We start from the raw sequence: 16018 nt of genomic DNA on the forward strand, positions 1-16018 counted from the left end.
CATTTGTACCATAGTAGTATGCTCTGGCACAGTTAGGAGCCTTGTCTCTGAATTATTTCATCTGTAAAATGGAAAACAGTGACTTATCTACTAAAATTGTAGTAAGAATTAAGGGAAATACTGCATGTAATGCTTAGCACATGGCAAACACTCTAACAAGTAAGCTTTTTATGTATTGGGAAAATAAATTGTCATGATAAATACAAATATTTTCCCTCCTTTTTAAACACTGAAAGTTTTAAGATCTTATGCAATAAAAATTACAGTCTTTATTTTTATGACTTTTCTCTTTTTAAGGACACTCAGAATAAGCTTTTTTACCCCCAAAATGATCAGTTACCTATTCATGTTTTCATTGTAGATATTTATGGATTCAGTATTTTATTTCTTAAGTCTTTGATTCATTTAGGATATATCTTGGTATAAAAAACTGAGGTGTAGATCAACTATAATTTTTAATAGGAATATAGGATATTAAAATGTTAAAATGAATTATTGCCCAGGAATGATTAAATAACTTTTTGCTTATACCTGATGCCTTCCTTTATAAAGCCCCTTTTTTGTTATTTGGCAAATACTTAGTAATTCTTCAAAAATTCACTCAAGCATCATTTCTTTGAGGAAACCTTTCTTTTTTGTTTTTAATTTTTTTAATGTTTATTTTTGAGAGAGAGAGAGAGAGCAAGAATGAGTGGGGGAGGGGCAGAGAGAGGGAGACAGAATCTGAATCAGGCCCCAGGCGACAAGCTGTCAGCACAGAGCCTGACACAGGGCTACAACCCATGAACCATAAGATCATGACATGAGGCAAAGTAGAATGCTTAACCGACTGAGCCACTCAGACGCCACAAAGGAAACCTTATTTCTTCTGTTAGATTTTATATAACACTGTCACTTCCATGAGGTAACCATGGCCTTACTCCTATTTGTATCTTCAGGACTTTCCACAGTGTCTAAACATAGTCATGATTAACAGTTTTTGAAAAGATAACTTAAATGGTTCTATGAAAAATGAATCCAGTAAGTTGCCTTTAGATTAATCTTTTCAGTTGGTTGTTAAACATCAATCCGCATATTTTGTTTGTTTAGTATTCCATTTTTTCATAGTATTAAGTTGAATTATCTTGAAATCTAAATTGATTTGATTCAAAGTATCAAGATACTGTTATGTAACAAGCAAAACAGAATAATCCAGGTATTTTCTGTAAATAAGGACATGGATAACTAGCCTTTAATCCATTGCTTTTATATTTGAGAAGGAAGTATCTGCATTGAATTATAATGTGTTTAAGAAGTTATAAAACTTGTGTTCTTCATGGAATATGAATTGTGTATTTGGTGTGAATCATATTGAAGCATTTGGATTTGTGAATTATTTGAGTGTTTTGAAGTGTGATCAAAGCACTTGGTAACTGCTAAGATTTTTCTTAATTGAGAAATTTAAAGTTCTTTGGAAAGAAACGATGTGGAAGTTAGTGACAGAGGGGGAATCAAAATTGTCCCCATGGCTTCTGGTGCAAGTCACTGGGGAGATGGGCAGCTTTTATTGGGAAGATTTTGGAATGGAATAGGGTTGGGCATAATGGTAAAAAATTAGAGATTTAGTTTTGGAAATACCAGTTTTGTCATGCCTGTGATTTATACAAAGTGAGATACGAAGTAGACAATTGGACATACTAACTTAGAACTTAAAAGTTCTGGTTTAGGAGTATAATACATCATTGGCACCTTTGTGGTTCTCTCTTGGGAATGACATATCCCCTGGGGGTAAATATAGAATGAGAAGAGAGAGCCCACGAACACTTGAGATATACAACATTTATTTTAGAGGATGGATAGGGGATGAGTAGCCAAGAAAAGAAAGTGAAAGCGTGATAGTGAAGAAAATACTATGAGCAGTCTAGTTATATAATGTTAGACAAGTACCCATTGGAGAAGCAACATAGAATTTCTACATGACCTAAACTAGAGTAGTTTAACTTGAGTGTTAGGAGAGGAGACTATATTGCGATGAATTGAATAATGAATGAAAAGGGAGCATGGAACTCTTTTTGAGAGGTATACTTGGCTTTGTGAGACAAATGGTAGCTGAATGGGAATATGGATTTAGTGGAGTGTGTGTGTTTGAAGAATGGTGATAACAGAGACTTTGCTGGCATGTTCATGGGAATGGTCTAGTATAAAAGAAGAGATTAATCAGCAGCACTGTAGCTATTTGCCACATGTGGCTAGTTAAATTTAAATTGATTAAAGTGAAATAAAATACAAAATTTATTTCTTCAGTTGCATCAGCCATATTTTGGATACTCAAGAGCTGCATGTGGCCAGTGGCTACCATGTAAATGGTGCAGATAATTGAACGTTTAGACCATTGCAGATAGTTGGACAATGCTGAGAAAAAAGACAGCCAAAGAACTGTGACACAGTGGGATCCAGAGGACCTCTGTGAATGGTATTTATATTTCATAGAAAGAGATAGATTTCCTCCATTGAATGGGACCAGACCAGATAGATGTAGTTTTGTTGGTGAGTTGACTAGAAAAATCTCTTTGTGTGATCTTCTATTTTTTTTTATATATTTTTATTTATTTCTAGGAGGGAGAGAGAGAGAGAGAGAGAGACAGCGCGAGCAGGGGAGGGTCAGAGAGAGAGGGAGACACAGACTCCGAAACAGGCTCCAGGCTCTGAGCTGGCAGTCAGCACAGAGCCCGATGCGGGGCTTGAACCCATAAACCGCGAGATTGTGACCTAAGCGAAAGTCGGACGCTCAACCGACTAAGCCACCCAGGCGCCCCATGATCTTCTATTTTTGAATGAAATATTTGGGAGTTATGAGCTGATAGTTTGTGTATTGGGTATGGGGAGGCAGGTAAGAAGGGGTGGGGGAATCAGGTTTGAAAGTACTTAGAGGAATTTACTGAGGAGGCTAAGAGGATTATTGGCAGTCCTGAGCCCCCAGTTTTAGATTGAGGATAATGAAATTTAGAGTTTTACCGGTTTGCTATATTGTGTGGTTTTCTTTACCAGCACTCATCTGCTTAGCCAGGATTATGAATTTGCCAAGTGACTGCAAGGGAAGAAGAGAGGTACAAGAGAGTTAAGAGTATTTGCAAGGTAATTATCACAGTAATAATCTGTGGAATTCTAAGCTAGATGAAGGAAGTAAAACTAAGAAGGGCCAATTAGAAGGGTAGTGGTAGAAGTTGAGACATTCAAGTTTATGATGAAGTCAAATAGTTTATGCCAAAGCAGCTGGAGGTTAAAGGGTTATTGTTATAGGTTAAGGTGTCTAAATTGTATCTTTTTTTCATTCTGGTGATGGGGTAGGGATAATGTGGTTTCTGGGGACAGGTCATGATATGACCATAAGAATAGGGTCTCTAGTCAAGGGACTATGAGATTAAAATTTTGAATTGGTTGTTCATGTAGATGGTAAAATAACCAAGAAAAATTGAGCCAGTACTCAGGTCTTCTGTGATAAAGAGGAAATGACCAGCAGGTCAAAAATGACTTCAGCAAGGAGAGGAGGGAGAACTAAAAGGAAACTGATCAAATCAGAGTGAGGTGTATGAAAGGTAAAAAAATTGTTAAGATCACGTGATGTCCTCATCCCAGACTACAGCAGCTGGTAGCAACCAGTGGAATACAGTACTTGAGGGGAAACAGGCATCTATGGGTTAACACTTACTGGGGAGAGTTGTTGGACTAAGGCTGGTAACAGTTGCCTACCTAAGGCTGTCCATTGTTTGTTCTTTAAACTCAATTTTGTCTTTGTCTGTTGTTGATTTTCATAGCCTAAATGTTTTTCTGGTATCTGGGGTTGTGATTGAAAGGGTAGTAGCTCAGAGTAGAGTGGCTGTTTATAGGTAAGTGTAAGTCATTTGTAAATTGGGGAAACCTACACATTTTTCAAAAGTGAGTTTTATTCTCACAAAGTGTTATTAAAAGCACTGTTTTAGAGCCTACATTAGGGTTTACATAATGACCCTACCACCTAGTAGTTCTCTGACCTTAGACCATCATAAGAGCTCACTGATCCTAGAACTTTGTCATCTGCAAAATGGAAAAAGTCTGTCTATAGGAGTTTTGCAAGCATTTGAAAAACATACATCAAGCCATGGAACCTGATTTTCACTGTACTTTAGCCACAGGTACCTCTTATCTAGTGTTTTTGGTACCACTGTTGTAAAATTCTAGTAGATTGGTACTGCTAATATTTTTTGTATCTATTTTTAGAAATACCCAAAGCTGTAAATCTTTATTTACTATTATTTTTAAAATTTTAAACAATGTCTTATTTTTGAGAGAGAGAGAGAGAGTGCTGACAGGAGAGAGGCAGAGAAAGAGAGAGACACAGAATCTAAAGCAGGCTCCAGGCTCTGACGCAGAGCCCATCGGTGGGGTAGAACTCATGAGGCATGAGATCATGACCTGAGCTGAAGTTAGATGCTTAACGAACTGAGCCACCCAGGTGCCCCTAAAGCAATAAATATTTAAAGAAATCTTTTTTGGGAATTTTAACAGAATATTTTATTAAAAACCATTCCTCTTAAGTATCACATATTTTAATGGCTGGATTAAAATGATTTGGTAAAATTTAACTTTATTTTGTAATAAAACAGTTTTAGTTATAATATTCTAGCTAACAAGTCATTGCTGTGTGAGTCATGAATAAAATACCTTAAATAAAGTAGTGCTTACCAAGACTTGAGTTTAGTTGCTGGCTTCATGTCCCATTTAGTGATTTGAGGCAAATGATTTTTCTTTCTTTCTCTCTTCTCTTCTCTTCTCTTCTCTTCTCTTCTCTTCTCTTCTCTTCTCTTCTCTTCTCCTCTCTTTTAAAAACTGTAGAACTGCCCTTTACATATGAGTGGTGTGAGGATCAGATGATTTCCTCACAGATGTGAAAAATACTCAATAAACCTGACTCTGTAATGTAAGCTTTTATTTCTCATATTTTTACCTTTTCTTTAGCCCCTTGATGTTGGACATACAGTATTTCCTGTTTTTGTTTCTTCTGTATGACTTTTGCTTGAAGTTTCGGGTTCAGTAATGACTTAAAAACATATGATGTTTCGTAGCAACTTGTTCTTTCTTTATTAAATAGAGAATCAGATGAGAGCTTAAAATGTAGATTTAATAACAAATTCAGTGCTTTTCCTTTTTTTCTGAAACAGGGCTGATGGTGTGATGAGAACAATGAACACAGAAAAACTCCTTAAAACTGTACCAATTATTCAAAATCAGATGGATGCCCTTCTTGATTTTAATGTAAGTTGATTGCACAAATGCTTTAAAAATTTTTAAGTTTAAAAAATACATATTATTATAATTGGTCCTAGAGTTTATTCTCAAGTTTTGATGGACTCTAGTTTTTTCACACTAATACCCTATTTGGCTAAAGATTTTCTATAAATGTGGTCCCAAATCAGATTACTTGGTATTTATATGATTTTTAAAGATTTACTCTGATTTCTTTGGTAGTGTTTTTCTAGTTCTAGAATTATAGAGTATACAAGCTAAAGAAAGTGAGGGAGAGGTGAAATAATTCACCTGAAAATATATTTTCATAAAGGTTTTTAGATTTCAAAAATGTATGAAGATTTTCTTTATGAATAACCAACTTAATATTTCACTTTTGTCTATATTGTAGGACTCAAGAGTATGACAGTTCTTAACAAATACAATGAAGTTCAAATAAATTTACAACAATTTGCTTTTATATATATATATATATATATAGTTGTCAAAAAACATTGTGTTTCCTGGAATTTTTGTTTAATGTTCATTATTTAAAACGAGGTTGCCAGCTTTGTCGTTTGTTTGTAATATGTTAAGTATTAGCATTTTCAAGTCTGTTCTTTTTGGAGGCATCTATCTTTAGACATTTTATTTTAGAGCTTATAAGTGCGAGTTAGTGAATGACAATGACAATTTCATGCTGAAATAGACTTTTATAAAAATTTGTGCTATTAATTGGTAGTCTTTAAACTTCTTGAGGGCAGGGACCAGGTCTGCTTTTTCTCCTCTGTGTCCCCACCGTCCAGGGGTATGTGGCACATAGAGTGTGTGTTCAGGAAACAGTCAATGAATGAATTCTGTAGATGCTTCCATTTAGGACAGATGATCAAACTATAGACTGCTGCCTGTTTTTGTGTGGCTTATGAGTTAAGAATGATTTTTACATTTTTTATGGTTGAAATAATAAAATATTTTTAGAGATAAGGGATTGATGTAACTACTAAAGTTCATTTTGGTTTTAATTAGAGGTTTCAACCATGAAACTCTTTTCTCTTACTACATTGTAAATACTTTATAAAATTACGTGTCCTCTAACCAATTTGACAATAAACTATTTGTAAAAAAAAAAAAAAAATTATGTGTCCTCGTGGTGTATGTTTTCCTTCACTGTATGTAACAATCTTCCTACTGACAGAGATTAGTTTTTTTTTTTCTGATTTTTTAAATTCAGAAAATGAATTGGGGGAAAAAACAGATGGGGGACACACTAAATACTGTGCATGTTAATGTGTGTATTACATATTTATAAACCTAATTCTATACATTTAATACCTAGAAAAAGAATTTGGTGGATCAAAGGACATAATTAAAGTTTTTAATAAGTATTGCCAACTTACATTACAGAAGGCTTAAGCCTGGTCACTTGTCAACAGGTACCTGTTTTTCTTCGTCCTTGTTGGCATTGAATAATAGCTTGGTTTTGATTATTTTGGTACCTACTATTCTGGTGCTCAAGAAAGGATAGTTTAGTGATTTAATTTGATTTTTATATTTTAATTTACTTGATAAGTGAAGGTCTTTTCACATGTTATTAACTGTAAGTATTTGTGAATTGTGTGTCATTTGCTTTATTAGGATTCTCTAGAGTTGAAATCAACCTTGTTAAGTATTTTACAAGTATTGACCAGTTTGTTGTTTACCATTCAACTTTGTGCTTATGTTTTTCTATACCTAAAAACAAGTTAATTGTCATGTAGTAATTTGTGTTTTCTAAAAAAAGAACGTAAAGTTAATTGGTTTATCTTTTTTATTCATTTCTTGAGATGAAACTTAAGGTATTTCTAGTATTCTTGATAGATAAATTGGTGCTGGTTTTTTTTTTTTTTTACAGCATATTCATTAATAATAATATTGGTTCTTTATTAAGTGTAAGGTACTGTGCTAAACTCTTTACAATCAGTGTATCATTTAATTCTCCCAGTTAACCATATGAAATAGAAATATAACTATTTTGAAGGTAACTTTGTTTATAATAGTGGGAAAAGGCTTATTAAAAAAAAAACATTTGTTCTGCCTAGCTTTGCTTGATGTCTTGGTGATGATTGCCTAGGAATATTGAAAGTTAGAGGGTATTTTTTTTCTTTAAGATTTATTTCTGAATTAAATTGAATGCTACAGAATTTTTGTAGCTTTTACATAAATCTGAACTCTGACACATTTTTGCATTATTTGGCTATAACTTTGTAAGTAATAAATGTCTTTTTCTCTAAATATTTGAATATACCTAAAAATTTGAATTTACTGTATTTTAATTTGAAGAATGTTACTGTCATTTAAAACATAAGATAAGCTCATCTTTTATTTTTTTTTTTCAACATTTTCTCCAGGTTAATAGCAATGAACTTACAAACGGGGTAATAAATGCTGCCTTCATGCTCCTGTTCAAAGATGCTATTAGACTGTTTGCAGCATACAATGAAGGAATTATTAACCTGCTGGGTAAATATTATTGTAGCTTAGTAACATTTTATTTTTTTTATCTCGTGTCATATGGATAAATAATATTGTCTGAGTTGTTACTTAGAGCTGCCTAACCACTCCTTGGGCTATTCATTGATTCTAACAGTTTATTTGGAGACAAGATTTTTATTTCTGATCATGCATGCTAAGAAATTAAGTATTTATTTTTACAACTAGAATGTTCAGCTGGATGAACTTTGTTTTTTAGATATATCTTTGTGTTTTTGGTTTTTTTTAAATTTTTTTTTTAATGTTTTATTTATTTCTAGGAGAGAGAGAGAGACAGCGTGAGCCGGGGAGGGTCAGAGAGAGAGGGAGTCACAGACTGAAACAGGCTCCAGGCTCTGAGCTGGCAGTCAGCACAGAGCCTGATGCGGGGCTCGAACCCACGAACCGCGAGATCATGACCTAAGCGAAAGTCGGACGCTTAACTGACTAAGCCACCCAGGCGCCCCATATCTTTGTGGTTTTTTTGTCAGTTTTATTATTTTTAGAAATACAAAGATACCTTTAAAATTAATTTGGAATTTTTTCTCTCCCAGAGGAATCTTACTTCCTCACAATTTATTCCGTAAAGAATTTTAATTATAAAATTAATATTTTTTCTAAGCCTAATTTTAAAATTGATAATTATTAAATGAATTAAACATTTATTTTTTTAGGATGTCTTTTGCTTTTGAGGTACTTTAGGAATGTATGTATTCAGTATAGAATGCACTTAATTTTGCCTGGAAATGATCATTATTTTCTATGGGATTTGGTTGGAGTAGATGAGTAACATGAGTAATAGTCTGCAAAGAGTGCCTAAGTATCAAGTCTCAGATGTCAAATGTGTTCACTCCAGTGTGTTTGTTTTCCCTCCCCTCCCCACTTAAAAATAATAATAAATTTGCTTTTTATAGCCTTAAAGATAGGGAAATTGGGCTTATTTTTTTCACAAGTAATAAAATTGAAGGTTTTCTACATAGTTTTGGGAGTCAGTCACCCTATGATTAGTTATAAATTAAGCTCTTTATTGCTCTATATGTAATAAGTTTAAATATGCTTTCCAGGTGACATTTGGACATGGTAAAGTTGCTGTATTTATTAATATGTTAATATATTATCAGTAAGTATTTAGAAGTAGGATATGTTAATATGTTATTAGTAAGAATATTTGGAATGGGGAAAAGTATAATGTGTTAACAAAAATAGTTAGGGAATTGTGAAGAAGAAATACTATAGAACAAACTAGTAGTATGAGTGAAGTCCAAGGATTTTTCTCTTTTTAATATAATAGCATCTCTGTATTAATTTGATTTAAATATCTCAGCTAATTTAACACTGATGTTTTTCCTATACGGTGAGTGTGTTCTCTGAGACACCTATATAATCTCTTTGAGGCTATTACTTAATTTTTCTCATTTTTGAATGCTCTCTTTTGATGTGAATAAAAGTATTTTTACATTTACCTTTGGCAGAAAAATATTTTGATATGAAAAAGAACCAGTGCAAAGAAGGTCTCGACATCTATAAGAAGTTCCTAACTAGAATGACAAGAATCTCAGAGTTTCTCAAAGTTGCAGAGGTAAATTGTCCTTAGATTGAGTAGGTCTCTTAACTTGCTATTTTTTGTCATTAAGTATAGATTTTAAAGAAAGAAGTCATCCAAATGAAAGATACATCTTAAATATAATAAAGTACATATTCAGTCATATCCATATGTTGTATTGAGTTCTTCATTGTGGTATGAATATGATATGGTAATATAAGACATACCTTATATATTTAATTCAGTATTGAATATTGAAAGGCAATCTATTTTTAAATTGTTTATTTCTTTGTAAAATCAGGTAGGTGGCAAAGAGTGGTGCAATAGATTTTTGTGTTTGGCATTAGCCATGTAATATTTTAACATATTTATCCTATTATATGGTAGAGAATTTTCAGTGTGAGTACAAGTCTTTTTCCTCCAGTGAGACTTGAAACTAGAATCACATGATTCACGATGTTTTGTTCCCCTTAAGAAGTGAATTTAGTGTATTTATTCATTTTCTTATTGACTTATTCAGTTTATCATTGATTATGAAAACCATGAATGCAGGTTATATAGGACAATCTAATTTTATAAATCTGTTTAAACATAATTTTCTGAAATGGTCATAGAAGGCATCATCTTGCTTGCACAGAGGCAACTCTCAAAGTGTTTTTGCTTGTTTTCCCTTCCTCTATCCTAAGATAATTCTGGAAGATGACTATAATTTATCAGTTATTATCAAAGTAGTTAATCTGAAACTAGCAAGTTGGTGATTCTAGCTCTGTTACCATAGTGATATTTTATTCTCTAGCAGATGAAATAGAACAGCATCATGAGACCTTTTGAAGAAAAGAGCTTTATGTTAGCTATTCTATGAAATCTACTGAAGTTTATATTGGATTTAAAGTATCTCTCAAGAAATCAATGTTTTTTTCCATTTCTTTAGGGTCAGTCATATACTAAAACAAGAAAAAGGTAGTGTTTATGCTATGTTTTCAGTAAATTCTTTAAATGTTTTATTAATTTGTTGAGTTTTCCTTTTGGCCTCTTATGTTCTTTGCATTTGATAGTTATAGTTACTGACTTAATTTTTAAGCCTTTATTTACCTCTAGTTATTCTAGTCTGAGATGAAATAGACCATTAACTCCATATGATCTGAGAAATAAAATATTCTTTCATGAGGCTGTCTTTGGGTTGCAATTTCATGATGAGACCTTAGTCCTTTGAGTAAAGGTACAAGTAACCTTTTCAACTGTGTTTGGAGGGGACTCGTGTGTCAGTCAGTCATTAGCTATTAAGATATTAGTATGGATTATTTTGTCAGATTTTCTGATATCATCCTGGGACTGGCTCTTGAAGGGTTGTGAAAAGGAAGACAGGAGGATTAGAAAATGAAACTTAACCACAGGGAAGGAAAGTAGTTTTTTAATTTGGTCACTAAAAAAGTAGGAATGGTTTTTATCCCTTTTGCTGGAAATTGCCCAATGCCTGAACATCATGAAAGTATCATAGAATTGGTTTGTGTAGATAGTTAACATCTGGTTGGAAGATCACTTGGCATTTGCGTAAAACCTGGCCTACTTGCATGAACATCGTTTTTAAAAATTGTTATCTGTGGTGATTGACAGGAAAAGCATACTTTGTGGAGAAAGACAGTCATTATCCTAAAGTTTGTTCCTTCTTTTTATGTCCCAGGAAACCCGTTTCTGGTCAGCCTTTCTCATTCCTGCTGTAGTGTTTTTGTCATAATGACACATCAAAATGATGGAATTTTTTAGATTGTGACAAGGTAGCTTAAATATTAGGTGCTCAGAAGATGTAGATAGCCTTATTGGATTTCCAACTCTGGTTCTTCTCCTTTTACAACTTTTAAAACCATTTAAATAACATCTAAGCCCTTGGAAATAGTGAATGATACCTCTGGAGATTAAATATTCTTCTGAGTTTAAAGAAGTTGATCTAGAATATTGTTCGTGATACTAGCCATAATGTCATTTTCTAAATTTTTGTTTTTTATTATAATTTTGTTTATTAAATACAATGCTGCTTCTTTTTACAGCAAGTTGGAATTGACAGAGGTGATATACCAGACCTTTCACAGGTAAGTGTATGGTTATAATATCATTTCACTGTCTGCTATATGTATTGCTTTGTTTTTTTAATTTTTAAAAGATGTTTATTTTGCGGAGGGGGCAGAGCAAGGGGGAGATAGAGAATCTGAAGCAGGCTCCAGTCTCTGAGCTGTCAGCACAAGTTCTGACGAAGGGCTTGAACCACGAGCCAGGAGATCGTGACCTGAGCCAAAGTTGGACGTTTAACTGACTGATCCACCCAGGCACCCCATCAAATGCCCAGTTTTAATTAATGATTTGATAGCATAGTACATAATATCTAGACATTCAGGTCATATATACCCTAGACCCTTTGTTGGCTCCTGCTATGTGTCAGATAAGCGATCTTGGGCAAGTTATTTAATTTTCACAGTCTCAGGTTGTTTATTTGTAAAATGGAGATAATACTAGTGTCTTTGGGAGTCTTAGCAGGCATTTTGTTGAGATTAGGGAGTGGTGCACATGTGTCCTCAGTTCACCATAGAAGCTAATATTATAATCTAATATTTTCAGCCTTACTGTGTCTTTCTTCTACTAAGGTTTTGCATGTAGAGGGAAAATACAGAATGAAGGAAATTGTTGAAGTCATAATTGGTACAGAGATTTAGATCCCCCTGTAATCTAATAATTCTTTATCTCAAATCCTAAAGAATATTTGTGGCAAGTAAATGGCCACTGATGCATTTGTTTCTCTTAAAGATAATGAACAATTCCTTTTCAACTCACTGAAAAGGTTTCCTTTTGAAAGTAACTAGCTCTTCATATTGAGATTTGATATATAGTTTTTAAAGGCCAGTCTTTCTTTTTAAAACAAAATTGAATGATGTATCCATTTCAGTGAAGTTTGATAATTAACATTTGTGTTATCAGCATACCATTCAATATTTAAAACAGTTCCATCAGTGCAGTTCTCAGGTCCCCTTCTGGTTACTCCCGAGTCCCCTCCAGAAATCACTGTTTTGATTTCTAATAGCATAGCTACTTAAAACATTCTTTGACAAGTCTTTTCTTACAGAGATAGGCTTTTATGTCCCTTGGATAAATAATTAGGAATGAGATTGAGTAGTTAAGCTAGATGTGTATTTAACTTAATAAAAACATTCAGATCCTTTAAGGTGGATGAATTTTGACCAGCATTATATGAGAGTTCCAGTTGTTCCATATCTTCACCAACATTTTATGTTGCTAATCTATTTAACTTTAGCCATTCTAGTGGGTAAGAAATTTTCTCACCATGATTTTGATTTGTGTTTTCTTGATGCTGGTCTTTCATTTATCAGTAACTATTGAAAAATAATCTTTGCACACTTTCATTTACTCAATAAGTACCTACTAAAATACCAGAAACGTGCCCAACCATATGTCTAGCTTTTACAAGAGTATGTTTTTATTTAAAACTCAAATAACTTAATATATTTAATGAAAGTACTTGTAAGAACTTTTTAATATTTCATGTTTACGTAGTCTCAGTTTTTATGTTTATTAATATCCCTTATAAGAAGAGCATAATAAAAATAAAACTCCACTATTAAATAGTTCATGAGGAATATACCTATTTTTTTTTCTTCTCATATGTTAGGTAATACTTAATTTATTTTGACCAATGGCCTGTTTATCATGAAAATCTTAATATTTGCACAATTTTAGGCCCCCAGCAGTCTTCTTGATGCTTTGGAACAACATTTAGCTTCCTTGGAAGGAAAGAAAATCAAAGATTCTACAGCTGCAAGCAGGTACATTATTCTTAATAGAACAAAGAACAGGAGTGATGTTTCTGAGAGAGTTGATGAATCTAACTTTTAAAAGTTCCAAGGCATTTAACTTTGCCTTGTCTTGATTTAATCATAGATTGGGTTTAATGGCATCTACCTAATAGAGCTGTTACCAAGGATTAAATAGAATAATACATGTAAATTCTTGGAATAGTTCCTGATCTTCAGTAGAAGTCAGCATTTCTTTCTTTTTTTTAATGTTTATTATTTATTTTGAGAGAGAGCAAGAGAGCATGCAGGGGAGGTGCAGAGAGAGGCAGAGAGAGAATCCAAGCAGACTCCACATTGTCAGCACAGAGCCTGACACAGGGCTTGATCTCACAAAGCATGAGCTCATGACCTGAACTGAAACCAGGAGTCAGATGCTTAACTGACTGAGCCACCCAGTTGCCCCTTGATGTTAGCATCTCTTAAGATGAGAACACTGAGTACTTGGATTACAAGTGTATTCACAGTGTCAATATTTCTCTTAAAGACGATAATTCATTGATTCATGTGGTGTCTTGTACTTATAAGATGGCTTTTTACAAATTTAATTAACCCTCACTGTATCCCAGTGAAGTACACAATAGTAATTCTGGGACTCAAATCTAGGATATCTGACATCAAAATTTATTATCTTTCCCGGATGCCATTTCATGGGGTAGATATTTGACCTTTTAATCAGTGTGTTGGGCTTTGAGCTGATTTCCAAGACTAAAACCTAACAAACTGAAAATAGCACAGTTCATGTCATAATGACTTTGTAACATGAGTTTTATGTTGGGTAGTGTGGCTTGAGTACAATCCTTATGTTTCTTTATGAAGATTTCCTTTTAATGGCATGAAAAAAACATTTGTGTAAAATGTAACGAGAGCCTTCCTTTTCTTTACATTTTTTGATTGTTTCAGAACTTTGTGACAACAAAATTTAATTTTTAAAGGAAAATGTTTTCACTGGATTTTAATACTTTTTCATTCCAAATTCGTTCTTTGAATTTTCTAGTAGGTTTTTAGAAGCATAAGCCAGATTATATGGCTCACTTATATACGAAATGAGTTAATATGGCCAAGTAGTTGAGGTACATTGATTTAAAGTCATACTTTTTTTTTAATCATAAAATTTGTTGGGTTTCTTGCATTTCTATCACAACTGTATTACTCTTCCCTTGTTTTCGGAGTTGTATTTTATAAAAATTGATTTTATGTAAAATTTAAATAGTTTGCCACTTGTGTGCTTAGAGTATAAATTAATGATGTTTGGTGTGTGATAAAAGGAAAATGAGTGAAGCTCAAGACTAATAGTAGTTCCTCAGGTTAGAACTCTTTACTGCAATTGTTTATATTGCCTAGAATTGACATTTGGGAATATATGTTGTTAGAGTTTATAGTATGACATAAGGGAAAGGAGGTGACTTGCTGTAATGATGCATTGTGCATGTGTAATATGTTTGGAAAAGAGGTGCCAGATGGACTGATGAAATAGATCTTCCCTATGAAGGAACCTTGTGGTCCTCTGGGAATGACATATTTGGGTGTTACTATAAGGGAAACCTATCTAGATACACATTATATATTTCTGGCACTAATGTTTTCATGTTCCTGTAGTAGTACTGCCAAAACCTAGGCTGTAAGTTAGCAGAGTAATTTCCTGTGAGAAACTCAATACATTTTAAACCAATCAGGGTTTTTTTGGGAGTATGTGAACTCTTCTAATTGCATTATTTCCCTCCCTTGGGGCTTGGAAAAAGCAGTGTTGGAAGAAGGATTATTGTGAACCCTTTCCAAAAAGTCTAACAATTTAAAAAACAGTGAATATTTGTATAAATTAGCTAATTGCTAATAATCCTGTGGGTTACTGGGTAGAATATTTTATCTGAAGTACTGATTTTTACTCCATAAGGTAAGTTCATAATTGTAGTGCCATTCCATGGCACTGTTGCTGCATCATTTTATAACCAGATTGCAAAAAAGCCAAATTACCTTTGTCCAATTTCCTAGGGCAACAACACTTTCCAACGCAGTCTCTTCCCTGGCAAGCACTGGCCTGTCTCTAACCAAAGTGGATGAAAGGGAAAAGCAGGCAGCATTAGAAGAAGAACAGGCTCGTTTAAAAGCTTTAAAGGTAGGTGTTTGCATTCTCTTTATTTGGAAAAACGGGTACAGATATTCAGAAAGAAACTGGAATCTCTAAATAGACTAACAGTATTTAATCATAGTTACCCAAAGGGGGTGAAACTCAGTAGTCTGATTTTTCATCTTGACATTGACTGACTGATGAAACCGAGAACACCTTTCTGCTATCAGAACAAAATCAGAAAGTGCTTTTTTTTCAGAGGCCGTAAAACAAATCTGGTTTCCGGATTCTTTATGCTAGTTCTCTTTGTCAACAGGAACAGCGCCTAAAAGAACTTGCAAAGAAACCTCATACCTCTTTAACAACTGCAGCCTCTCCTGTGTCCACCTCTGCAGGGGGTATAATGACTGCACCAGCCATTGACATATTTTCTACCCCTAGTTCTTCTAACAGGTAGGTGGAGAAGGTAAAGATTACCTTTTAATACTTAGATCTAAAGACTTCTCGTAGAGTTTTTCAGATTTAGTTTAATTTATGATTTTACATTTATAAATTCACATGTTGGTATTAATAAATGGTGTAGTGATATAATTAAATATAAAGTGATAAAAGTTTATATGTTGCATATTTAAGAAGTGGAAAATGGCTAAATTACAAATTTATACTAATTGGAATGTAGTGGGTTATCTGTGAGCAGATGTTTCATTTACATATATGGATACATATACACACACACACACATATTTGTTTCATTTATATATATGGATACCTGTGTATATACATATATATATTTGACAGTAT

At 33.4% G+C, this 16018-nt stretch overlaps 1 protein-coding gene across 9 annotated transcripts in view; it reads left to right on the top strand.

The window, feature by feature from the left end:
- Positions 1 to 16018, top strand: part of PICALM (phosphatidylinositol binding clathrin assembly protein) — a 102712-nt gene that overhangs the window by 44228 nt on the left and 42466 nt on the right. For all 9 annotated transcript variants that reach the window (XM_077778433.1, XM_077778429.1, XM_077778431.1 and 6 more), the window contains exons 5-11: positions 5178 to 5271; positions 7629 to 7740; positions 9222 to 9328; positions 11338 to 11379; positions 13037 to 13122; positions 15142 to 15265; positions 15534 to 15670. In XM_077778433.1, the coding sequence (XP_077634559.1) occupies positions 5178 to 5271; positions 7629 to 7740; positions 9222 to 9328; positions 11338 to 11379; positions 13037 to 13122; positions 15142 to 15265; positions 15534 to 15670 (702 nt within the window). The remainder of the gene's footprint in view (positions 1 to 5177; positions 5272 to 7628; positions 7741 to 9221; positions 9329 to 11337; positions 11380 to 13036; positions 13123 to 15141; positions 15266 to 15533; positions 15671 to 16018) is intronic.

Source organism: Crocuta crocuta, unplaced genomic scaffold (genome assembly GCF_008692635.1).
Source record: "Crocuta crocuta isolate KB4526 unplaced genomic scaffold, BGI_CrCroc_1.0 scaffold1247, whole genome shotgun sequence".
Taxonomy (NCBI): Eukaryota; Metazoa; Chordata; class Mammalia; order Carnivora; family Hyaenidae; genus Crocuta; species Crocuta crocuta.